The 27,789-nt window shown below is 39.7% G+C and overlaps 1 protein-coding gene across 5 annotated transcripts in view; it reads right to left on the bottom strand.

The window, feature by feature from the left end:
* The window catches only part of LOC117205139 (E3 ubiquitin-protein ligase Rnf220-like), a 197,544-nt gene that overhangs the window by 125,891 nt on the left and 43,864 nt on the right, over window positions 1-27,789 (bottom strand). For 4 of the 5 annotated variants that reach the window (XM_033443294.1, XM_033443274.1, XM_033443266.1 and 1 more), the window contains one exon: window positions 23,262-23,399. The exons of the other annotated variant lie outside the window; for it this stretch is intronic. In XM_033443294.1, coding sequence (XP_033299185.1) covers window positions 23,262-23,399 — 138 coding nt within the window. The remainder of the gene's footprint in view (window positions 1-23,261; window positions 23,400-27,789) is intronic. 5 annotated transcript variants of the gene reach the window in all.

Here is a 27,789-nt window from a genome sequence, read left to right as displayed (position 1 = left end):
AACTTATTCTCCGCGTGAAACATTTTCTCGAAACGTTTCTCAACGATCTCTCAAACCTTTCAAACGATACGTAACGTCAAAAATATCGCTCCGTATCGTACTGCGAGTTTCTAACGTTTACAAATCCAGCAACAACGATAGAACGGTCCACGATGTCTAAAGTAACCGATCCTTTTAAAGGAGAATCTGTAGGCGCGTTAATTCGTGAAAAATGTGGTTGGAAAATGAAGAGTAAACACACATTCGGTACAATTAGAGGGATTGATAGAAGGGATTGGATAGCAAGTCGAAAAGTATACACGCGTGGCTGTTGCGAGGTGGCGACCATCCGAATGCTTGAACACTAAAATCGACATTCGAGGTAAACTGCCAGGGAGCATCGCGTTATCATCAGCTGTTACCTGGTCGGCCATTAGCGATAAATTGACAGGCAAACACGGAATTGATTTTAGCACCGCAAAACTCGGTTTCTGCGGTGTCTCGCCACCCACACTTAACCGTTTGCCGTTCGGTATCCGCTCTCGCGCGCGGAAAGGGCTCGAAAGCTCGGCCGTAATAAATCGATGTAAACGCGACCGACGACAGAAACGAGAACGGGAGACAAATCATCCGGCGGACTAAGCGATTCGGCCGAACAAAAAAAAAATATCACGCGATCGAGTGTTATCAAAACAGCGTTTGTCAATGAAACGAAAATATTGCGAGGCTGGCTAACGGGCGAAACCGCGAGAGAAACCGCGCACAGTTCCGATTATTCGTTACCGTTTGCTAATCGAGGCCAACCCGATCCACGCGATTTTTTTTTATACTTTTCCACGATATTTCGTTTTTTTTTTTTTTTTTAATCTCTGTCGTTGTATCGTACTTGCACATAGAATTAGGATCATTTGATCTCTTAACGCTTCGATCGCGAAGATAAAAATTATATCGAAGAAAATTGGTGGATGCGACTGCGGAAATGAAACGGAATAAAAAGTAGGAGGATCGAGAGACAAGGAGCGATCTTCGAAGAAGAGAAAAGCGATCTCTGAGCGGATCGCAAACGCGGTCGTTCAATTTCGCGATACGACGCGCTCTTCTATCGAATAAATGAAATAATTGCTACCTGTGAATGTGAGGTATCTACGCTGAAACGACAGTCGATCGAACTTTCGTTATCGATTTGGATAGAACAGAAATTTATTTATCCAATTTCATTCCTGTGTTTGTCTTCTTTTTTCCTTTTTCAGTAAGTCGAAATGACACGATACAGACTGTTACGACACGACGATTAAGCGCTTTAAATTGAACCGAAATTGAAATGATAAAGAACTTGGAAACGTAAAATACGACGCTTCAACTAACAAGAAAAGAAGGGCGAGATCGTGATACGAAGGTAACGGTTGATCGAGCTTAGAAAAATCGTGAAAAAATCGAGCTAACCTACCTTCCATTTGTAAAAATCATATGAAATAGTAAGAGGGGTGAATATCATACCGAAACGAAATATAGTTCTCCCTTTCCTTCGCTTATAAACGCCTTTCTTGATCCAACGACAAGGAACGAACCAACATTCCCGTTAGCAGTCGTATTCGTAGTATTATCAGGCTGGAATGTCGCCGTAATAAATGGTAGAATCATGCCCTCCCCTCGCGCAGCGAGACACAAACAATCCCCGACCGCGATTCACCCTTATATTGTTACTGGAACAAAGAGTCGCGCCATGGATGACTTGTGCTATGTGCTTTATGGTAACCACCCCTTATCCACTATTCCACCGCTCTTTCGAGTCGCCAGGAAAATCAGGGTTATCTGTAGGTTCAGCTTAAAGCTAGTACGTTCGCGTTACCTGATCAGAACGATCGTTCCAACCTTTCTGTTTCTTCTTTTTCTTCCTCTTCGAAGAAAATTTTCATGCGATTTATCTATCTACTTGTCTACAAGTTATATTTACGTTATAGCACTTACGTGATTTTAATTGTTTAATAATTAATTTCAAGTGTATTAAACTTCGCGTGATTTGGTATCTTTCGTAGGATTGAAGAAATTCGAAACTAGGAAAATCGAGGGTAGAATCTGGTAACAAAATGGTAGATTCTGTCGCAAGTAGAGCTGCGATATTGATACGAATTGCTATTTTATTTCCGTACGATCGTTTCAACCTTTCTGTTTCTTCCTCTTTGAAGAAAATTTTAATGCGATTTATCTACCTAATTGTCTACGAGTTATATTTACGATTTTAATTGCTTAATGATTAATCTAATAATTGTTTTAATCGTTTCAACCTTTTTGTTTCTTCCTTTTCTTCCTCGCCGAAGAAAATTTTAATGCGATTTATCTACCTACTTGTTTACAGGTTATATTTACGATTTTAATTGCTTAATGATTAATCTAATAATTGTTTTAATCGTTTCAACCTTTTTGTTTCTTCCTTTTCTTCCTCTTTGAAGAAAATTGTAACGCGATTTATCTACCTACTTGTCTACAGGTTATATTTACGATTTTAATTGCTTAATGATTAATCTAATAATTGTTTTAATCGCTTCAACCTTTTTGTTTCTTCCTTTTCTTCCTCTTCGAAGAAAATTTTAATGCGATTTATCTACCTACTTGTCTACAAATTATATTTACGATTTTAATTGTTTAATAATTAATTTAAAGTGTATTAAATTTCATGTGGTTTGCTATCTTTCGTACAATTGAAGAAATTCGAAACTAGGAAAATCGAGGGTAGAACCTGGTAAAAAGATGGTAGTGAGACTTTGTCGCAAATAGAGCAGCGATATTTTATTTCGATCGTTCGAATTCTTACGATATTATTACCTCGGTTAATTAAAATCTTCCTCTCGTCGCGAGTCATCGATTTGCGGAAAATTACAATTTAACGAAACGTCGACATTCTTAACGATGGTGACATCGTAAAACGAAGAACGAAAAGGTTCGGCACTGTACGTGGCAAAGCGATTAAAAAAATCCAACGATTCTTCTACGTGGAATTGCGCACGGCAGGACGAACAAAGACCACAGCAACGATGCAAACGCGAATTAAACAGTCGATAAGATCGGATTACGAGGATACGTGGGGTGGGAGCGAAAGGCAGGGAACAAGAGTAGCAAAAGGCGGAAAGTAGAAATAAAGTCGTCGGCCGAAATTTATCTCGCGGACGTTTCCCCGTCGGGGTATCGCGATGTTTTCCATCTTCTCTCCGCTTCATAACTTCTTTTCAGGCTGGTCGGTCATTTTTTTATTAAACCACCGCTGCTATTTGCAGTCGGCTACGAGGAGCACGGTGTGTAACCCCCGAGATACGTATAACGTAGCCTTGTGGCAGCCGGGGCTACTTGGTGACAAACGTTCCTTTTCTCGTCTCGTAGCCGGCTCGGTGGCTGGCGCTGGCGCGTTGGCGCGCGCGTTTTTGCGCTCGTACGTGCGCAGCCTGTGTACCGTGGCAATATGGAAGATCATATGTCATGCAGAAGCCGGTGGAGGAGAAACAGAGGAGGGTGAGTCCACGCACACCCTCGTTCTCTTCGCATGCACACAAAAGCCGCGTACACGAAGTCAAACAGAGATGGCCAGAGGGAGAAAGAGAGAGAGAGAGAGAGAGAGAGAATAACACATGTAGAGACACGATGTAGCAGAGGTGCACGCTAAAAGAGAGACAGAGAGAGATGCGTACGTACATACGCGCGAGCCCTTTTGGTATACGCGTACAGTATACACACATATATAAGTAACGTTTGTAATCTGTGTGCACGTGGACCATAGCACGGTCGGCACTCACACGAACGGAGATTGAATTCCAGCAAACGGCGATGTAACGTCGCCGGAAACGAATAAGCCAAATAAAATAAATACTAAGGGCTTTCAACGTGTACCGGCGGTCACGACTCGCTGTGTACGCGTACACGCGGCTGCGTTTGTTTGCACGCGAGCTCGTGACTTTATGCGCGAGCCCGCGGAGTGATATACACGTTGTATAGGTACGTTCGTGTGGGTGTGTTACTGCCGAGCGTGCGGCTTATTAATCTGACGCTAAAGCGATAAAGCGGCTGCCCACGCGACAGCTACGATAGTACTTCATACGAGCACGACGACACTCTCCCTCTCCCTCTCTCTCTCTATCTCTCTCTCTATCTCTTGGTTTCTCGCTTTCGCTTACCAGCGACCTCTCTCTCTGTCTCTCTGTCTTTCTGGGTCGCACTCGCTCGCTCAATCTCTGCCCATCCACTCTGCGCTAACGATTCCGGCTATTATCGTCACCCTAAGACCCCAACCACCCTGCTGCCCTTCCTTCCTGCTCGCGTTCACCTGTCGCGATCTACTCGATCTATGATGCACTTTATCGATTACGCGTTTTCATCCGCCGATTGCTCGTCGATGGATCTTTCGACCACGTTTCCACCCAGGAGATTCCTAACGAGATGCGTAAACGAAGGATTCTTGGCAAGAGAGTACGAGAGAGTACGAGATCGTCTGGCGAGAAGATTCAGAACGATCACGGTGTAAGCGATTACCTGGCGATGTCGATCCGTGTGACGTGTTTGAGCTGTTCGTTGATGACGAGATCGTTGACATATGTATAATTTTCTGTGCTGGGCTGGGTTAAATGCGTAGTAGAGATACTTGTATGTGGGTATCAGTGTGTGGAGGTATGTGTGTGCGCGGCGTCTCGAAAACAGATGAATGTAAACAGATGAATGAAAGTCAGTCGGTTTACAGTCGGGTATAGAAGAAAGTGCCGAGACGCGTGCAAGTGTGTATCGATGAATATATAAGAAATCGTCCATAAAATATTACTATTCTAATGTTAATCCCAAGTATAAATTTAGTGTTCCTGTAACATTATTTCGGCTTCAAAGATCCACGATTCTCAACAGAGATAATAAACTTACTTGTATGAGAAAATTGCAACAAGGAAGGATGTAAATAGTAGAAGATTTAGAGAATTATTAGCGTTGTCTGAAAATAGAAAAAATCCTTGTCTTCCACGGAGTCAGCATAATATAAAAAAATGATTGCGGAAGAAGCATTAGACGCGCATGCAAACTATGTCACGCAGATAGAAGACGTTTAAAAAATAAACTCTGCTGTCACCCGAATATGGGTGACGTGGCAGCGAAGGTGTTAAAGTGGGACGATTTTAAAGACCCGCGAATGGTACGCGATACTTTACAGTTGTCGGGATCGCCACACTTGGAACGAAACAATTGGCCAATGCGGTGTAACGACAATTGTAATTTGAAGTTTAACGAGCCAAAGACAAAACGACGTAATAAAAATTGGCGTGGAAAGAACGCAGCGACGAAAGCAAATGCAATACGAGCCAGCTCGTAAATATTAGCAAATGGACGACCCTTGAATACTATTTTTTCTTTTTCCGTAGCGGGAGATTATCGATAACGAACGACGAGATGGAGAGACGGAAATGTTGACGCCACGATAGCGTTAAACAGATTCACGAGTTACGGCGTTTGTAAATCGCGTTTGAACGCGTGGGGAAAGAAATAGAATCGAAGGAAGTGAATCGGGTTAGAATCCCCCGTGTGCTATCGCACCGCACACGTACGTGGATTTGCGTGCGCGTAAGTGCGTCGTTTGCGAGAATTTGTCACCCTCCGAGCTGTTTAAACTACATCACCGGCAAACTTCTAACTTTTCCACTTGCCATTTTCAACGTTACATCGCGCGCTTCCAACAGCTACTCTCCGATCAGTCAAAATTATTATATCGCAATTACAACGTACACGGAGAAAAATATCGTAGAATATCGCAGAACGAAGAGGCTACTTCGAAGAATGCAAAGATAGCCGCGCTTGAATCTTATACAGGGTGGTTGGTAATTGGTGGTACAAGCGGAAAGGGGGTGATTCTAGGCGAAAAAAGAAGTCGAAAATATAGAATACAAATTTTTCGTTCGAGGCTTTGTTTTCGAGAAAATCGACTTTGAATTTTCGCTCGGTACGCGTGCGGTACGTTATAACGGATTTCAAAGTCGATTTTCTCGAAAACAAAGCCTCGAACGAAAAATTTTTATTCTACATTTTCGACTTCTTTTTTCGCGTAGAATCACCCCCTTTCCGCTTGTACCACCAGTTACCAACCACCCTGTATAAACATTTCATACGGCAGTCGCGATAACTCGATCTGCTTCGATCAGAAAACTTGTCATATTTCTGTGGTGGACGACGAGACGTGTTGTTGGTTAAATTAATAACGAGACTAGTTGATTTCGTTAACTACGTTTACAGATATTTTAACTGGATGCTATTCGTTGTAAGATTGCGCGATACTGCACTACCGATACTCTTTACCGACAATGAGACTGATTCGTTATACTTATTCGCTCGACCGACGATCTCGATGACTCGATGTACCGATATTGATTCGCGTAATTGACGCACTGACTATGTCTGGAGAACATAGTTGTCTATTTACACTGGTCGAGGGGGGTACTGAAAGGTTCGAACTTGTCGTCGGTTGTCGATTGCGCGTAGTAGCGAAATTGCTTCGTCCAGAGTTTGTTTATTGCGTTATTATGTACGTCGTACAGTGTTAATCCTCTGTGGTAAAATAACTACGTGAGGCACCTTCGAATCGAAACGTCCTAAGACGCATATGCCGCTACGTTTCTAATCCGAGTAACGTAAAGCTTCTTTCTACAGAGAAGAGATGGAAGAAAATTAGAAATATGAGGTTGTCCGAAAAGTTTCTTTCGTTTCATGAAGAAATAATAAACAACACAACGTTTCTTGTTTTATATTATTTTGTCGAATAACGTACGATCGATTCTGTTCCGTCGAGATAAACACCGCGACGTTTCACAGACTTGGTTCCACGTTTGTACGTTGTACAAATTTACGAAAGAGAGACATTTTTCGGCCAACCTAATACCTGGCAAGCATAGGAAATGGAAGTAGGTGCAGCCACGTACGTTCTAAACGCCATACGGTAAAACGTTCCATTATATTTTTACAAGGAAATTCTATCCGGTCGAACGAAAGCTGTTAAAATATCAGCGACAAAAATACGCGTGATCGATCAAATTTTCTCGCGGACCCAGATCGGTCAATCCGAGATATCTAACCCAATTGTCGACGAAATTAAAATTTCTCTCGCCTACCGCATAAAACATTTGCATCTGGTAATCGCGCGACCAAACGATCCGATTGAAAGGAACGATCGAAAAGGAGTAGAAATATCAAGGAAGAAAGCTCGAAAAGAATCGCGAGGAAGAACGAACGAGCCGCGCGTTCGAGGACGCGACACAGTGGTAAAATGGAGGAAACTAAATCAGTGGGAATTCCCCGTAGCCGCTTACGGATTCGCGTATGCGCGTACATTTAACCTGGCACATACACGTTCGAACGTTCCGTGGTTGCGCGTTATCGTTTCGAAAATCTCTAAACAGCTCTCATCGTCCCTCGAAAGCCAGCCCTATCCGTCAGCGCTATCTCCTGCCGCCTTGCGCGCCTCCAAACGCACAACGATTGTTTTCCCTCCGATCCACTTTTCCGTCCTTTTCTTTTCCACGCCGGTGTCCTCCCCTACGGCGAGTTTAAAGAAAATCGGTGAAAATTTAAAGCGCTTAGCCCCCTTGCTGGCCGTGACACGTGGGGGTTGGTGGTTCGTGGTGGTAGCCAGGGAATCGAGGAGAGGGATGGGTCGACTGTTATCGCAATGCTTATCGTGTGTGAGGGGCTTAGGTGGATTCCGCTGCACCACCACCACTGTTACGATGCCTCGCACACCGTCACCATACTACCAAATATACTCTCACCCAATCACCGCCAACTATGACCACCCTGATATCGCCACTACCCCCATCCCTCTATTACACCGCCAACCTCTGCCCCCATCCACGGTTACGACCTGCTGACAAATAGTAACGTATCGTGATTATGCTATGTTTGCACCGACATCCATCCATGGTGAAAGATGACGCGTGTTTTACGTAAACGCGGACCAACGTGGCCAAACGCTGTGTACCTGCAATACCGATCGGCAATCTCCTACTGTTCCGATCATCCGGCAAATTTCCACCAACGTTGCGTTTCGTTGCCATACGATGAATGTGTGCTTGCGATGCGATTTGTTCTCCGCTGGTAGCGGGGCAAGATCGTAGCGGGAAAATTTGCGAAAGTTACGGGCTGGCGACAAGATAACGTTCGATTCGGCTTTTGTCAGCGCTGTTGCGATGATTTGTAGCGGCTTGCTGCTCGTGGGTGTTAAGATGTTTTTCGCTGTTCCACCATGGTGGAACCAATTTCTAGAGGTTTATGCGTAGAGGGCGGTTGGTCGGTGAGGTTTAACACGTTCACTGCCACGCGTGTTTTCAAAGAAATCTCCGTCAGACCACGCGTACAGCAGTGCCAAGCGTTCTCTGCTAGGTGCTCCCATCGATATTTTAGTAATGCGAATCGCTCAAGCGGTAGTCTCGAGAATGATCTTTCGTTTCGTTTGTTCGCAACGTTAAAACCACTAGCTGTTGTCGAATATAACGAAGGAAAGTGTGCTATAGGTTATTCCGACCAAATGGTTTCTTATGCCGCCACAATCAGAAAAGGAATCAAATGGCACGGAAAACTTGACATTCGATTCTTTCTGGGAATTTCTGTTGTAAACGCTTTGACGGTTTACAAAATTGCAACAAGAAAAAATATAGATATTAGAATATTTAGACGATTATTAGTTGCAAAATTATTAAGGTTGTCTGAAAATACAAAAAATCCTTGTCTTCGACGGAGTCAGCGTAATATCGCCGTTCGGAAAAATGATTCCGGGAGAAGCATTAGGCGCGCATGCAAACTATGTTATGCGAATAAAAGGCGTCGAATGGACCGAACAAAGGCACGAAAGAATTTGAAGAAAACGACAACTTATTGTCCTGACCAACCTCAGCTATGTATAGAATACTTTAAAGTTTTACATTCGTGTTAATCGCTGAAGAAACTTTCGTCGATTAGACGGTGGATAGTGCGATGGCTGGCGTTTCATTTTCGCGCAAAGGCGAAACGACGTTAATAACGAAATTAACGTGGTCGCTGCAAGTAAAAAGCCGCTTTTCGCGCAGCTTCTGGCGAAACGTCGTTTAATCACAGCGAATGTGTGACAAACGTGGCTCTTTCTCTTCCAAACGTTGTGACTAACTGTTAGTTATATTCCATGGAAAGGTGTAAGCATCTACGTACTTTTAAGCGATAGGGCGTGATTTCAATTTCTCTTTCATTTCGTTTTCTATTCAGGATTTTGGCTCGACATATACGTCGATTAAAAGGAGATAAATTTCCAGATAAAGAAGGAAATAGGAATCGTCGAAGCGAGAGAATAACGTTGAGCGTGGATATGCCGAATTTTGCTGACTGTCGTCTCGAGACGGAGAAAGCGCGACAAGTTGGTCGATTCTTGGAAAGACGGTAAGGGCGGAAGGATGATCCTAATTCTCAACGACAGCGTTTCATTTACGGAGAGAGCGCATCTGTTCCCTGGATCGATGCTTGCAGATTGCACGAAAGATATAATTTTCTAATAGCATTACGAGTAACCCTGTGTGTAATAATTTTCTAATTATCAAAGAATTAATCGACCGAGCGACTGGCCGCGCAAACACGGTGTTCCGGACGTTGCAATTGTATGCAAATTTTGGAGATAAACGATACATATGCGGAAAAATAAATGACAGCCGCGGTGCAAGTCGAAACGACTCGCGAATGGTTGATCAGAGGCAACGTAACCATTAGCGAATAAATCGAATGTAAATGCTAATTATTAGCGAGATCGTGGCCATATCACGCGCCAAAGATACTTTCGATTTGGACGAAAGTACGAAGAGCGAAAGCGGCTAATGAATTTCGACGAAACACGGAATGGACCAAAGGAAAATATTCTCTGCCTGTGCGTGGTAGCGCTTTTTCGACAAGTTAAGTAGGTCAGTGGCTGTACAATACGCTGGAAAGTAACAAAAACGCATTGTTATGTGATTTTAACTAGCGGAGATATGGTCGATCAGTGTGAGCCGTGTTTGATTCGCCACGTATACAAGCATTGCCGATATACCAGATAACGAGTTGCAAAAGAAAGAAAGGAGAAAGAAAAAAAACGCTATGGTGAAAAAAAAATGCAGGTTATACAGGAAATGGATATTGAAACGTGTATTTGTTAAAAAAGGAACGCAGGCCGGATATTGAAATATGTTTTCACGAGACTGTTTTCGATCGTCGCGTTCGGTCTTGAACAAAGCAAACAAATCAGCAGGGAATGCAAAACATTTTGCAGCCTGTTCAAAGAGCATGTAACGTTCGCCTCTTTCGTTACGACCTAAAGAGCGCAGATTAAGTTTGGTATACATTCGATGGACAAAAACGAACAGATTTCATTTGCTTCTCCGCTTCGTGTTTCGCTAAATATGCTAGTGCGAACAAATAAAGAAGCAAAGAATTTTTTAACCGATAGGATAATGCACGAGACGTGAAAGAGAAAAAGTGCGTCGTACGTATACGAGGAATAAAAGAAAAATTTAATTTTTATTTACCAGGTTCATAGGTTAGATCATACCTAATTCGATAAAATAATTAAAAAATAGAAATTCCTGTTCGCGTATTATCATCTTATGAGACGAAAGAAACTTTCCGGACAACGTAATAGTAAGGCGACTTACGAACAAACTGTGTGCCACCAAAAATGCATTGAATAATTGAACCACCAAAAGTACAGAGGCAAGTTAATTCGTCGTATAAAAATGAATATCGTTTGCATAAAACATTATAATAATTGTCGTTCATCTACTATCACCTTATGAAGCGAAAGAGACTTTCCGGACAACCTAATAGTAAGACGACTTTCAAACAAACTGTGCTACCAAAAATGCATTGAATAATTGAACCATCAGAAGTACAGAGGCAAGTTAATTCGACGTATAAAAATGAATATCGTTTGCATAAAACATTATAATAATTGTTGTTCATCTACTATCACCTTATGAAGCGAAAGAGACTTTCCGGACAACTTAATAGTAAGACGACTTTCAAACAAACTGTGCTACCAAAAATGCATTGAATAATTGAACCATCAGAAGTACAGAGGCAAGTTAATTCGACGTATAAAAATGAATATCGTTTGCATAAAACATTATAATAATTGTTGTTCATCTACTATCACCTTATGAAGCGAAAGAGACTTTCCGGACAACTTAATAGTAAGACGACTTTCAAACAAACTGTGCTACCAAAAATGCATTGAATAATTGAACCATCAGAAGTACAGAGGCAAGTTAATTCGACGTATAAAAATGAATATCGTTTGCATAAAACATTATAATATTTCTAGGAAACATGATATACAGCACTGCGTATATTGTGGTCTCTAATGTAAATCAATAAAATAATATAAAATAAAAATTGTTGTTCAGCTATTATCATGTTATAAAACGAAAGGAACTTTCCGGACAACCTAATAGTAAGACGACTTCCAAACAAACCGTGTGCTACCAAAAATGCATTGAATAATTGAACCATCAGAAGTGGCAAGAGGCAAGTTAATTTGTGGATTAAAGGGAATATCGTTCGCGTAAAACATTATAATATTTCTAGGAAACATGATATACAGCACTGCGTATATTGTGGTCTCTAATGTAAGTCAATAAAATAATATAAAATAAAAATTGTTGTTCAGCTATTATCATGTTATAAAACGAAAGGAACTTTCCGGACAACCTAATAGTAAGACGACTTCCAAACAAACCGTGTGCTACCAAAAATGCATTGAATAATTGAACCACCAGAAGTACAGAGGCAAGTTAATTTGTGGTACAAAAGAGAATATCGTTTGCGTAAAACATTATAATATTTCTAGGAAACATGATATACAGCAATGCGTATATTGTGCTCTCTAGTGTAAGTCAATTTTATTCCAATGTAAATCGACAGATCCTTATCGAGATGCGTATCGGTTGAAACATATCGACTAACAAATACGTAGCGTTAACATCTGTGTGGTACGATACAAAAAAACATCTGTGGTAGAATATGAGAAATATACTTTAAATCGAAAACCAATTTTTTCTGTTTTTTTTTAAACGAATATTGTTCGTTCGCTTGTATATGTGACGTCGTTGTATTTTCATATATTAGGTTGTCCGAAAAGTTTCTTTCGTTTTATGAGGAAATAATAGACGCACAACGTATTTTGTTTTATATTATTTTGTCGAATTACGTACGATCCATTTTGTTCCGTTGAGATTAACAGTGTGACGTTTCACAAATTTGGTTTCACTTTTGTACGAAGGTGCACTATTGTAAAAAAAACAAATTTGCGAAAGAAAGATACTTTTCGGACAACCTAATATATAGAATTTTAATTCTTCAACTTGGAAATACATTTCTAAATTTGTCTTCGCCTTTCCAATTATCTTCATAAAAATTATAAACTCGCGTAAAATAGATCTTCTATGCAATTAATTAATTTCCATTGGAATATATACTTCTCGTACTTTGCATATTAAAAATCTGAGTATTTCGTTAAGTTGCGTGGCAAGTGAAATACTTGGAGGGAAGTAGAGAAGGAAGAGGCGTCAGGCAGTTCGATATTTTAATAAAGAATATTGCAGAACGTCGCAGCACACTTACTTAGTCACACCGAACGATTACGATAAATTAACAGATCTCGTCTTATTCCCCGCTGTCTGAGAAGAAAATAGCCGTGGATTCGCTGTCTCTTCCCCCTTCGCAGCTACTTTCTCGATTTTAATTACCAGTTTAATTAGTCCTGGCCAAAGAAATCCAGTTCATCGTTCGTTCGATCGTCTCATAATTACACGATACATCACCGAAATTTTGATATTTATTCGATGCTGCTATTTATCTGTTGATTTCCATTTGCTTCTTTGTTAACGCGAAAGTTTCCTTTCAAAGTTCCACCGTTTAACGTTCGATGGTTTTAAGCACAAAGAAACTGCTTCTATAATTTCAGCGTAATACTTAAACGAGAGACGAATCGATCGTCATTTTTGAATTTTTCTTGCCACACTGCGACGAATCCTCCGACAATCTACGTTTACGCGACACGTTCTTGCTATTTTTGCTCGTACGATATTACACGCAATTTACACACACTTTGCGGACACCCGGTTTATCAGAGAGACATAAAATCAGGAAATAATAAACGTTCGAATAGGATACGATCGAATGGGAAAAATTTCGCATAATTATCGGGCAATAAGAAATAGCAGGAACATTTTGGTGGAAAAAATCCGCCATATCGGGTATTCTAATGATGGAGCGAAAAGAAAAATTACCGAATGGTAAATAAAATTCGATAAATTCGTGGGATTGATACAGTGAAAAATGAAAAATACGCGAACAACGTGGCGAAGAGTACTCGAACAGCCTCAGCCCCGTTTACAAAACCTGTCTGTAACGCGCACGATTAAAAACACGTTGCATAGCAAAACTCTGCGGTTCATTTTAATGCGGGTGAAATGCAACAGAGCAAAAACTGCAGCTAAAATATGCCGGAACGATGCATAATGCATTCTGCGATAAAATATGAATTTATGCGCGTGCTGAGTTGCACTGTTTCGATTCGATCGACGATTACAAAGCTCCTCTGACCTCTGTAACGCGTGTAATTTTCACGGAATAATTCCGATTAAATTTTGAACCGCTCAGGATACGCACGCACAAATATCATCAGCGTAATCCATCGAAAAATACAAAGCGCGCACTTTTGTTTGTTATTCTCTCTCTTGTATTGGCAAAAATGTGCCGCAACACGTTTCTCATATCTGTTTTTCCTCGTCGGTTCTGCATATTCTTTCCTTTTAAATATTCTTCCCATCTACATTTAGTAGTGCGGCAAATAAATATAACAATTTTCATAAATACCTGGCGAAAAAATTAGAAAAATAACAAATAAATAAACAAACGAATTCGTCCCAAGGATCGTCAAATTTTTCTTCTCCTTTCTATCCTTCAAATTTCGACAATGCTACATTATGTAGACAGAGCTGTTAATAGTTTACGGTTTATCTGTACGAAATGTTTCGCGTGTTTCCATAGAAATGGATTACGCACGCTGCCATTATATCTCGTGCTACGTGAAAATGCTTCGAATCTATTCGCAGAATGTCCTAAAATATTCCTAAAATACTTTATTCGACAAAATTCTACGCTGAATTTTATCCAACAAGTTAAAATACTCTTTTTTTTAATAAATCCATTACACCCATTTACCGGGAAACTACCACTCAAATAACAGCTGTTGGAATACAACGATATCAATCTTATACAGACACCTACACAGGCATTTGAACAGGACACTTGCACAGGTCGTACTCACTACTGTATAGAGAGTGGGGTTGAAAATCTTTTGAGGGACCATGGATCACAACGTACAGTCAGTCTGAGAGTGAACTGTCAACAATCCACAACACTCGCTTATATTTGAAATACATTTGGTTCTGTATTTCTGTTTAATAAATATCACCTAATATCATCTCAACATAAACATCGTGTCTTCCGCAGATTATTTATCTTAACTTTAAGATTAAATTCTAACAACAGCAAATAAGACAAATTACAAACTACAAAAGACAAAGGTGACCTCGTCATTACGACCTAGCGATACAATCCGCAGTCGCTTGGTTTCCAAACATGGATAGAAGACTGAAAAGGAAACACCCAGCAGACCTCGCAAAGGACACAACCTAGCAAACACGAAGATGGTATCCCACTGGGGGTAGCCACCCACATGATAATCTAACAGCTAAAAAATTCTACCAAATGTCCAAACTGGACAAATTGTGAATGTAAACAATTAAATAAAAAAAAACTTAGTTTCCAGCCTAATAGCATCCACAATAGCATCCTTTCGACGTACAGCGTTGATCGAGCACCTCAATAAACAGCTGAATCGCAAGCCACGTAACAACCGACGACTCTCCAAAGATGAACAGGTTGCCCGATTGAATTTCAACAGCTGAATTTCAACGAACGAAACAAATTTCAATGAAACGAATAAAGAGATACGAGCGTGGTCGGAAGAAGCGTGAGAAGAAGACGAGATTCGACGAGAAGCCGCAAAAGCCGGCGTTTCGGTGCAACGCGATTACCAGCAGTACACCACAGTGTACTAGGAAAGGCAGTAACTCGGGACGAAAACTGGCCACGAGGATATTAAGAAGCAACATGGTCGCCGTTAAAATTTATATATTCCTCGGCTCCATTGCCCACTAACTGCGGCACACCTTTAAAAATACCTGGCGTGGTCTACCGAGCCGGAAGACGGCCTGTGAACCGGCTTAATCGACCATCTTCTGGTGCTGTACCGAAAAATTTGCTGCGCGTAACATCTACGACTTTTCTTAAGATCGCCGAAGCCCTCGCGGAACACTAACAACCCTCGTCAAAGCTTCGAACGTCCGGTTTATGACGCGACCGGTCTTTGCAAATTTTTTCGCTCTGCGAATCTTCTGCCTATTACTTTCCCTCGCTCTTTGATATTATTTACACGAGGAGTTTGATCGCACAAAGAAATAGGCAACCGAGTCATCTGCCTTTGAAAATGGAAATATCGTCGATTTCGACGAATCAAAGTTGCGTTACAACGCGTTAACCCTTTGCACTCGGAATTTTATTTCCATTTCGTTAGCAGCTGCTGCCAACGCTTTCAAGTGTTTCCTTTGAAATTTACTTGAACTAAAAAAAATATGAGAATTTAAATAAATAAAGGAAGAAAGAAATTCACTTAGATAGCAGTTTTATTCGCGTTATCGTCGTATTTTTTAAGCGTGTGACGTATCTCGAAACAATTTTCAGAATGCGATGCTGCTTTTCTTTCGCACGTTCCACGAAAAAAGATGGCAATGAAAGAACGTCGAGTGGGACTCGACAAAGGAACTGCCGAGATAAAAACTGACGGCCAGTCACACTCGACGCAGCAGTGCAAAGGGTTAAACGTTTTTCTATTTTTATTAGCAACAACCGTAAGCTTTCGCGATAACGCGAAGTTTCCAGGTTCGACGATTTCGTAGCCTTTGGAATTTGTTTGGAAATTGTTAGGAAATCTTGCAAGTTCTATCTTCCATGCTATTTGTCTATGCAGGTACTTGTTAAAGCGGTGCTTGTTGATCAATTAATAATTAGCGATAAAAGTCGTAACGAATGCATCGAGCAACGTGACAAACTACGAAAAGCTGATTCCATTTATGTGAAAAGTAAAGATAAAAAAAAAAAAAGAGAGTATTTATCTTTTGGGTTATTCGCGTAAATTTTGACAAAATGTAATCTCAACCGTTTCAAGTGTTATGAATTTCCAACGTATTTCGAACATATAGCTATCATCGTGAAAAATATGGAAACTGTTTCTATTTCGTATAAAACACCTCATTTTTGTTATCGCGAAAATTATTTTTAATAAATTTCCTTAATTTCCTGTCATCGATACGATCTTTTTCAACTGATTATTTTATCACCTGCATTTTTTCCCCGATCATTGATTTCCGATTAAAACCTCCTACGTACAGTATCTACGATATCTTTTAACTTTCTGTCGATTGGTCGACAAAATTCGGGAAACACGCGACGTATTAAGTGAAACGAGGAAAAACGTGTCTCTGGAATTAAAAACTCTGGAAATGAAGATTTATTTACGTGCGTCATAATCGACAGGAATTAACAACTCTTATCGATCCCTGTTAATATATGCGCGACACGACGCGTTAGAAATGTATCTTCCGAATCCACTGATAAATTGTTCTCACCAGCAATGCATGCAAATAACATTTCTACGTTCTTAAGTTCTTTCTCTTCTAATTAAAAACTTCGTCGTAACTGAAAGTGTGTCCTAACGTGGAGGGCAAGGACTATGAGAAGAAAGATAATAAATAACAATAATAAATAATTAGAAGCTGCATGACACGTTACTGTCAAGCAACTGCGGTTTTACCAATAATTAATTTATCGTATCGTTAATTTAATTTCTTTTTTTTTTTTTTTTTTTGATCTTACTATTCGCGTAAAAATAAATAAAGCACATAGCTATATATATATACACACACATATATATGAATGCGATAGATTGGTATCGATTCTAGAAGAGATAGTAATTAATTTGCAATCGAGCATCGCGGTAAAGAGGAGAACCGTGAAATATTCATTTTAATACATAGTATATTGTGTCAAAGGTTGAAAAAATTGGATGAAAAATAATTACAGGTGCGCCGGGATTCGACATAAACACAAGCGTGTTTCCCCTCTAACAGATATTAAGATTGATTTCAATTATCATTCATGGTGTTACGCAAATTTATACAGAAATAAAAAAAAAAAATGGCAACAGTTTACAAAACACGGTAATAAAACGAACGCGACTGTTTAAAATGAAACACGATTCGTTGGAATATTTATTTAAAACCATAACGTTTAAAAAGCATACAGGAACACGGTCACAGTAGAAACATATCGAACCAACAATATTAGCTATATAATTGAATATTGATCGAGGTGCTAAAAGTGTTGGCAATGTTGTTAAAAATGAATTGAACAGTGAATAGGATCGCGTAATTAAAAAATTGCTTTTTAAATACTATTTTATCGCGCCAGACAATATCTACGTATTAAAATGAAAATGAACAACTACTACAAATAACAACTATATATTTTTTTTAACGCAGTTAATCATAGTCGTATTTATTATCACTGTACTTGTACTCGTGTTCGTTCTAATAACTCGCTGCTTAAATTTTCCTTTCGAAACGCACAGTCGATTATTAACTTGGTGACAAAACGATCGAACGTTTCTTAATCTGCTTTGCATTTTTTATATCGCGTTACATCGTAGAAAATAAATCGCCCTCGTTCTTCCATTATCATTCTATTCATCGAGATGTCTGGATAAAAATAAGACGAGTGGTTTAATGGTCAACAGTCTGTCGAACATTGTTCTCCTCTCTTATCTATTTATTTCATTTCTACGCTCTTTATTCTTTACTCCCAAGGTCGACGATAAACACCCTATCCAGCCTGCCACGGAATATTTAATTAGTTTTTCGAGCAGAGACAGTTGCCGTCCATAAATGTTAATTGCAGATGAAGTGGTAATAAGAAGCCCCCTAGTCCTCGCCAAGCCACCCTTCTCGCACCCCTTAATTCTTACACCGCTTAACGAGTAGCCGCAAATATTATGCAAGGAAACCCACTGTACAGACATTTTTCTCTCGTTTACGACTCTCTGCGCATCGCGCGAAGTGCATAAACGCGGATATTATCAGCGATCCATTGAATATTTCTTTAACATTACACCCTAAGATTAATTTATTTCAATCGTTATGGGTTTTCGTACGTATCGATTAATTGGGAATTGTGGAATTCGTTTTGAACAGAGCCAAAGACGCGAAATTGATGTACCAAAGAGGATAAGTGTGAGACACTTTTCTGTCCAATATTTTCATTTTTATTTCTGTCGAATAATCCAAGTTCAAGTCGAGGTCTGTGTCGAGTATATTTTTGGTTTCAATTCTAATTCGCCGAGATTATAAAATTGAGAAGATGGATTTCGCGACGAGAATAGTACTTTGGATAAGATAAGGCAAGATATCGTAAAGGTAGCTGTAATAGGAAGCCATTCAAAGCTGAAAAGGATCGCAAGTCTGAGACACTTTCCTGTCCAATATTTACATTTTTTTTTTTCTGTCGAATAATTGAAATTCAAGTCGAGGTCTCTGCATATTTTTGGTTTCAATTCTAATTTACCGAGATTATAAAATTGCAACGAGAACGAGTATGTTAGATAAGATAAGGCAAAATATTGTAAAGGTAGCTTAACAGGAAGCTATTCAAAGTTAAAAAGGATCGCGCGCTTAAATATAGTTAAAAAAAAATATTTTATGCATTTTCAAGCTGCGTCAAATGCTTTGTACGTTCGTACAACAAGCGACGTATTTAAATTTAATTCGAGTAATTAACCAAGACAGCATATTCGTGTTCAATAAAATATATACAGAATCTTTTATTTTTCTTAAAGAACGAGATCGAGAATCTACGAGAAACGAAATGTACGCGTGTCTATAATGCGAAACAGCGTGCGTTTCTTGACGTATTATAGCCGAATCGGAAAACTAAAATTGGAATAATATCGAAAAATACAGGGAAACGCGCAGCAAGCGACAGATTCGGGGCGCGATCGCTGTAAAAACCAAAATCTCCCGTCTGTGTATCGTGAACGCTCTTAGCCAGCCGGGACGAGCTCGAAATCGTGGAAAAATCGTTTGAAGCTGCGAGGCGAGAAGAGAGAAAAGATGCGAGAAAAATCACTGACGATCCTTGGTGGGCGATGGAGGGATGGGGATATGGCCAGAGGGGTCGTAGTAGCAAAGGCAGAAAGAACGGAATTTAATTAAGTAAAATTACTGTCGCGCGAAGAGGCGAGAAGCAAACGGGGCGAGGAGGACCACGGGGTGAGAGGATGTTGGCCGAAAAGGTGGCGATGCAAGACGTTACATGGAGACCGGCAGAGGGGAAACGGCAGAGAGACCGGCATAATGATCTCATCCCTCGATAAAAACCTAGTAATAGAAAGTAAACGAATTCAAACAAGGTGGAAGCCGCGTTTCTTCTTTTCTTTCTTTAAAGCTGCTCCGGAAAATCAAAGAGTCTTTCTATTTGTCATTTTTTAGCTAAGTTACATTTTGGTAAAAGTAAGCAAACGTCGGTATAATTATCGACGACGGTATAGCGATCGCTTTATCTTTCTTTGAAGTTTAACAGATTTCTTTGGAATCGATTTTTCGAACCATCTAACGCGAATTTTTCGTACAATCGTCCGACTGATCTTCTAATTTTTGGTATTCTTTCTCGCTGAACCTGCTTGTTGTATTTGTCGAGGTTGAGGTTGAGGTTGTCTGATTGAACAACGAGTGGATGAATTTGTAATAGAAAAGTATATCGAAACAAGTATAAGTACAGGCATAGTGTGTGAGGCGAAAATCAAATAAATTGTTATCATAAAGTCCTGCATAAAGTCCTCATATTCTGGAAACTACTTTAGAGAAAAAATTCCAGGCGAAATTCATAGAAATGTACTTTTTAGAGAATTTAAACTACATCGATAGTTTTTTGCATTATCGCTGCGAAAAAATATTACTTGGATTTGTTTAAAAAACTGCTTAAAAAAATAGAGATTGTATTATTATTTAATATCCATCATTAATCATTCAACATTTGTCAATAAATAATTTCTCGTTGTAAAATTCAAGTGTAGCATTTGAACGTGTACTCAGGCCCAGCAAAAGGTCACGCCGACTCTGCCCAAAACATACTGTATATTCAAAGGTACAATAATATGCAGCTCTCAAAATATTTACAATATTTCTGCGTAATAACAGTGTCCAGGTCACGGATGTACACAAATAAAGATGTAGAGTTTTTCTTGAATTAATTACTTCAACGATATTTATCGGTCCAAGGACGTTTTACGATACGCGGTGACCTTGACTATTTCGTATAAAGTTGAAATTCAAGTGGAACTTTAAAATACAACTGCATCTTGTTATGTTGGTTTCAGCCGAAGAGGAGGAACAATTGGTAAAATAAAGAATAATATTTTCGTAGTTTCGAGAGGAATGAAAATATCGTTGATGAAAAAATACACGCGTTTATCGTAGCCGAGCATATTCACGATCGTATTAGGCAGAAAAGGAAGAAGGGCTAAATAGGATCGGCGGAATTACCCGCTCCGTCTCAACCGGAGTACAACCAGGAACACACGCGTTCATCCCACTGGATCCATGCAATCACGCGAAACGACCATTTACGCCGCGTTTATGAAAAATAATATCTGCTCTCCGGTAAGATCCTCGTCGTCGTTTCAGCGCCAGGAGACGATCGAGGAGAGCGAAGAAAAAGCCGAAACGAGTCACTGTTTGTCGTCTTTGAAATTCACCTCTCATAGCCGAATCATGTGCATCCTAGCGAGTTATCGTCGAATACATAATTTAGAAGCCAGAAGGGGACTCTGTGTTTCCAGATCGAATTTTTTCGCCTACTTTTGCTTTGCTCTTCTCATTGTTTCTCATATAAGGTATCGCTTTCTTTCAGAATAGAATTACTTTGTACGTTGTATCGTTAAATCGATCGTTCCACGCTTTGTTGTTTCGTACTTTCGATCGTTTTTCATTAAAATTCCTACTAATTAATTTTCAGTACAATATTCCTTGTCTCGACGAAATGTTCCATCCGTCGTTTCGAAACTGAAGAGACAAACCGAGGTCTTTTGTCTTTCTTCGATACGTTTTAAAACACTTGGTCCGATATCTATTTCGTAACGATCTTTAAAAAGTGTAATTTTATTTGACAAGTAAAAATCACGGAAACCGCGATATCTCAAAGTGTCTTAAAATAGAAAAAAAAACAATGCCAAGTAGGAAATTTTAAACTAAACAGATCAGACAAATGTTCGTAGAATTACGTATTCGAGAATTTAGCAGATGGATGAAATTTTCATGTTACTCGCAGGTGTTTAGTTCTAACGTAGATGGTGCACGTAGCCGACGTTTAACCAGACTGCAGTCGGCTGACGAAAGCGCAAGCTCGTTTGCAATCGGTCTTGTTAGATTTGTGGACACGAAGATGAGCATAGCTCGTAGGCTTAGTCCGTGCAAACGCGCAAGTCGATCTTGCAGCTGGATTTCGGGGATCGATGGCCGACTTTAAGCACAGCAGATTCGCGGCAATGAACACTAAAATCGATATCCTAAGCCGAAATTCATCAACGGGACGATATCGACTTTGAGAAGGACCCTTTAGATTTCAGATTACAGCTGTTCCGCGTTCGAGTAAATGGCAAACAATTCATCGAGTTACTTCTGGCCAGCCGAAATCACCAAAGCGACTGCTTCTTTTTATCCAAACCATTCGCATCGTTGAACATTTGCTAACCCGCGTGAAGTTTATTTCGCTTAAATCGTTTGAAAAAATTGAATAAACCGTAGTCAGCGCGTTAAGAAGGTAACAGTCCTCGTTTCGGCGATCGTTAGAGTCGCTGTTAGCCAGCAAATACGTGACGGTAAATTTTTGGCTAATCTTCTAACTCTGCCATGCCGCATTACCCTACCGATCGAAGTTTGTTAAGCCTACTATATATCAGCACTCTGTTGGGAAATGTTAGAATTTGACGACGCACAGGCTTAACGTGATTTGTCGATTCCACGACATACAACGCTTGCTAGGTGCTACGACGATCGAATTACCTGCGTTTAATCGTTGTTTAGACGAGTTCAAATATCTGGCCGATGGTCCTCTTGGTAAATAATAATTAGGAAAATAAATCTTCCCAGTACGCGTTCGTTATTCAATTAAGCAGCATAATAGATTGAAAACAGGGTTAGTTGTCCATCAAGCGAAAATCGTAATTGTCAGTGGTTAATATAGATAGTTGTCGAAGAAATAATACTTATTTATAGATCCTTCGAATCCCAGATAGAACTACTCGATTGCTTTCGCATATTCCGTTCGTGGAATCGTTCAGTTTTCAGGACCGCGTTTAAGTCGTCTTTTACACTTTTTCATCGCTAAATAGTAAACTTAGTAAATTCTTATCACAGCGAAAAATATAGCCTAATTTGTTGGTAAATCCCTATCGTCTGAATGGTAAACGAAATTTGTAATTTCGATCGACGATCAGCCGAGTAAATGGATTTTCAGAGAGTTTGTTTAAACGATATTGTAACAAACTGCCTTCGAAAAATTTAAATGTCGATCAATTTTCACTTAGATTTTAATTCGCGTAGACTATTACACGCCTAAACTCGATACGGAGTTAAATAGAATTCTTTTCTTGCAAATAAGGAGACAGACGTTTAAAGATCGCCCAAGGAAATGGCAATCTGATATTGGTTGTCCGAAAAGTTTCTTTCGTTCCGTAAGACGACAATAGAAGAACAACAATTTCTGTTTTACATTATTTTATTGAATTATATTTCTATTATTACGTTCGTGCATAATTCAATAAACTAATATAAAAGGAAAAACACTGTCCCTCTATTATTTCCTTATAAAACGAAAGAATCTTCTCGGACAAGCTAACATATCGCGTTGGCAACTAAGTGATCGCGGAGTTTGCCATTAGGTGATATCGACAAAATCCGCAATCACTCAGTTGCCGATCGAATAGGAAGAAGCAACAACCTTAGGGATGAAATATATTTAAATGAAAGGGGGCAGGGGATCGTGTGGAAGAGATCTGTTCTATCTGAGATCGTAGAGGCAATGAAGATGGCTGGTAGGCCTACCTTGGTCGAATACAAGGCAGCGGGTGGTCTTGGCAGCGAGTCCCGGGGGCAGAGCGAACCTGTAGGCCGGGCCCAGCGACAGCCCTAACCCCAGCCCGAGCGCCTCCGCGCCGCATCGGCCCCCGAACACAGGCCCCACTAGAATCACCCACATAACAACGGTCATCAGTCATCAACATCATCTATGCATTATAATATATATTATACAGCGGTCGTTATACATAGTATACACATTTACATCTATAGAGTTCATGCAAACTGTTTCGACAAATGTTAACATATTGGTTATTGTAACATTAATATATTATATACAGGGTGGTTTGTATAATTGGTGGTACAAGCGGAAAGGGGGTGATTCTAGGCGAAAAAAGAAGTCGAAAATATGGAATAAAAATTTTTTTTTTTAATTTCTCCATCGAGACAACGAACTACAGTGAGATCCGTTGCAACGTACCGCACGCGTACCGAGCGAAAATTCAAAGTCGATTTTCTCGAAGACAGAGCCTCGAACGAAAAATTTTTATTCTATATTTTCGACTTCTTTTTTCGCCTAGAATCACCCCCTTTCCGCTTGTACCACCAATTATATAAACCACCCTGTATGTAGTGTTTTTGGAGTTTTGAAGAAGATTGTTAGAACTCTTTCTGGATATTTTTCAAACAATTATCATATCACGTGTGTTATTGCTCGAAAGTTTGGAATTATTTCATGAAGAAGGAACTTGGATTGTTCTTTTTTTTTTTTTTATAGAAAAGTGTGAACGAATATTGGAGCTTCGATATATCTTAACGTTAGAGGTAATAGTTTTGTCGTCTTACAAGTACTTTTGAAATAATCATCGGGAAAAAACTATTATTCGATTCAATGGAGTTATACGTATGTATCTCTGAAGCTGAAAGTTTACTGTTAAGTACGCGTTTCAAATAAGTTTCTCGAGCGATGACGCGTATCGCAATAGGAAATTCCATGGACGTTAAAAACGTGCGCTTATTAGACAACTTTGGCTTGAGTTTGAACTTGAACTTTGATCGTTCCAGTCAAAAGTAAAGGATTATTAATTTATTGCCAAGTTAATATCGATATTGGTACGTCGTGGTTGCTTTCACGAAACATTATATTGGCTTTTAGCATCGAGTCAGCACGTGGCATGGGGTTGATCACGAAAGACCCTTTTTCATCTGAAGCAATCCCATCATTGCGATTCATATCCACCGAATTAAAGCCACGATCAATGTTCTTCGCTATTCCTCTGTTAATAATACACAGAAATATCGCTGTCTCCTTAACAGCTGTACGTAACGATCAAAATTCCACGGGAAAATGCACATAACAAAACTACGAATCGAAGAATAACATACGAGTTATTCCTTGAAATAAATCTCTCGCTGACTCGCTGACGATTAATTATATGTCGATACGAAAATACAATACGTTAGATCTGCTAAAGGAAGAATAGTGAAAAGCTACTTCCGCTCGAAGAACAGGAACGAAATGATAGAAGAAAAAATCTTGCTGCAGTTCGACTACAATTCACCTGTCTCTCGTTGCGTTAATTAACGATACAAATAAAAGACGATAAAAGATAAGACGCAGCGTGGATATTGCACGGACTTTGCTCTCGTATTGGCTGTAATTATATTCGCGTAGAAGGGAAGAGAAAAAATTGAAGAAAGAAAGAAAGTAGACGAAGAAAGGGAATAGCTGTTCGAAAAAGGTATATTTTAGATTCGGTGGATAGAAGCACGTAGCCTAATATCGTGCCTAAGCCACAATCTAAATTCATGTTCGGAGAGGATAAATGCAGCGAGCATAATGCCAGGGGCTTAACACACTTTTAAAATTCAGCCTTTGAGATGCAGAACGCGGAGGTTCTCTTTCTTCGTTCCTTCCCCTCTTCCAGACTTTCGACTTTAGTAGCTTACACACTGATTAAGACACCCGATACAATTAGGCGGCGAAAAGAACCTCAAAGACGGTTCTCTTTACCTGCGCCTTTTGCCCCCTTAGTCGCCCGTATGAAAAATTTAACGGTCGCGTTAGCAACAAAAAAGCTTCTCCTGCTGCTTAAGAAATTTGACAGCAATCTTCTGGAACTTCGTCCTACCGAAAGATACTCGCTTAAACGCCAACCAAGTTTCGTTTCCAAACGTTATTTCTATTCATTCGTCGTTTTAAAGCGTCTTCATACCGAAAAGAGGGTGACTGTTCGCGTAGAAATAATTAAAACGGAAAAAGAGGAATATTCCTAATATCGGAATATTTGAAAAGTTCGTTGGGAAACGCGGCAAGATTCACCAAAGATATCGTATCTGTGTGGTAGAATTATGATTCGTCTATTGAAGGTTTGTCTATTAAATGGCAACGTTGTGTACGTTACTTAACAAAGTATTGTATTCATTTTATGAAAATTTATCAGTTTTTCGTTTTCCTTACACGACACAAATTTTATACAACCATACAATTTTACAGGTTTGAACAGTTCTTTGCAAAGTACGTGGACCAAACCTTCTATTTTCCGCGAGAAAGGGGCAATTTTAACGAATTTTGAGTTAAACGTCCTTTCTCAAGCTCTATGTGTACGTATTGAGAATTAAATTTTCTGAGTATTGATAAATAATTACGAGAAATTGAGGCGTACGACGAAAAAAGGATTTCCATTCTTTGGAGTTTAACCTGTTCTATGCTGCTTCAAATTATAAATAAAAATTAGAAATAAAAGGAAGAATACAAGAGCTTTTTACGTCGATACGCGAGAAAATATAAACTCACTAGGCTATATATCGAAAAAAAAAATTCATTTTTGCAGAAACGCTGAAAATCGATTCCCATTTTTCCCCCATGGTCCCTTCGCAATTCCCCGTGAATCCTTCATTCCTATTCCTTCGTCTTTTTTTCACCTTTCTAAGCTTTTACACTCCGGTCCTGGATACTCCCAACGTCAAACCTACTCGCCCTACCTACACTTTGATTTTTAACGATCGAAAACCCAGCATCGAACCTAAATCGATGCACGTGGTACAAAGATAATGGTTAACACCAGAACTACCGATAGTTAACACGAAGCTATTTCTACCAAAAACCAGTGAAAATGACTGGTCTTTAAAAAATACCTAATAATAGAACATTTTTATATTCATTGATTTATTGCTTTCTTACGGAAGCAATTCCACGTTACGAAGTACATCTTTGCTATTATCAATCCGTCTGAATCCACGATCCCTAAACGAGGGTCGATAAATTTCTAAAATTGTAGAACCAGTCATTTTCACTGCTGTGACATTTCTAATGTTAAACAACGAGCTTCGAATTACAATGTCTGCATGGATGAAACGGAGAATCGCTGGTGTAAGGTACTTTTATGGGTAAGAAAAATTCGATGTACATGGTGAAACACGAAGCGGACAGACAGGCTGATACAGGGTGTCAGAAATAGCCGAGACGAGGAGGTAGGGTAGAAAGCGAATCGACTAACAGTGCAAACAGGCAAGGAACAACGTCAGTCCTTGCACCGAAGCTAAAGCAACGAGTCTCGCTTTCTCGATGAATTATTCAAGGTTCTTGATCCGGTCTCTCAACCGTATAAACCGACAGACGGATTCCCGTCCTCTCAATCGACCAGCTACCGATTTTTTCCTTCTTCCAGCTCCGTTCTCTCTCTTTCTCTCTCTTCGTTCCCCTACGTTCTGACAGTTCTCTCCCTTCTTGCGAGTATGTCGACCAGATTAAGATCGCAGAATCGGTTGTCAGCTGCGGTGATCACGATGCGCAACAATCGCACGGTTCACAATCGTTTTGTGCGCCATGTTAGGCAGTCCGCACTGTTTTCCCAAGTTCCACTTTTGCTTCGAGCTTCTCCGTTTTTCTTCTTTTTCGTCGCGTTCTTCTTCATTCATACGATTCTTCGCCGATTTATCACGAGACGATGGATGGGTCGTTGGAAATTTTTCCGCAAATGTAGGCAGATTCGACGCTGCACGATCGGCCGATCATTGTTTTCGTGCGAAAGATTACAATGACGAATTGCAATGATTAAACCGATTTTAAGAAAGTCCCTGTCGTCTCGATTAGATTTCTATTTGAAGGAATTTGAAAGCGCGAAGATGCGTGAAATGCAACGTATTATACGAAGATATAGAAAATTATATTTCGTGCAATTGTACTACTAAAGGTTCTATTTATACAAAACGAACCAGACACGTTACAAGGAAATCGTCGCTAAAGATCACAATTACGAATAATGGAACTTCGTACGAACGAAAGAAACTGAAAACTTCGTGGAAATATTTGATCAAGCGAAGTATCGACGTGTGACTCAAAAAATTCGTTGAATTTAAAAGCAGTAGCGATATTTGAATTCTAAGAAAGTGCAATTGACGATAATTTCAACTACATTTCGATGCGAGTCGTAGCAAGTTTCTTGCTAATACAGCAACAGTGCGAAAGGATGGAAGGCAGAGATAACGCGATTTCCGTGGTCGTTGTAGAATATCTGAAATACGATTCAACGCCAATGATCTGCACGTCCTG

This window comes from Bombus bifarius, unplaced genomic scaffold (assembly GCF_011952205.1).
Source record: "Bombus bifarius isolate JDL3187 unplaced genomic scaffold, Bbif_JDL3187 scf7180000007966, whole genome shotgun sequence".
Taxonomy (NCBI): Eukaryota; Metazoa; Arthropoda; class Insecta; order Hymenoptera; family Apidae; genus Bombus; species Bombus bifarius.
The sequence above is the reverse complement of the archived record's forward strand: the minus strand, read 5'-3'. Positions and strand labels throughout refer to the sequence as shown.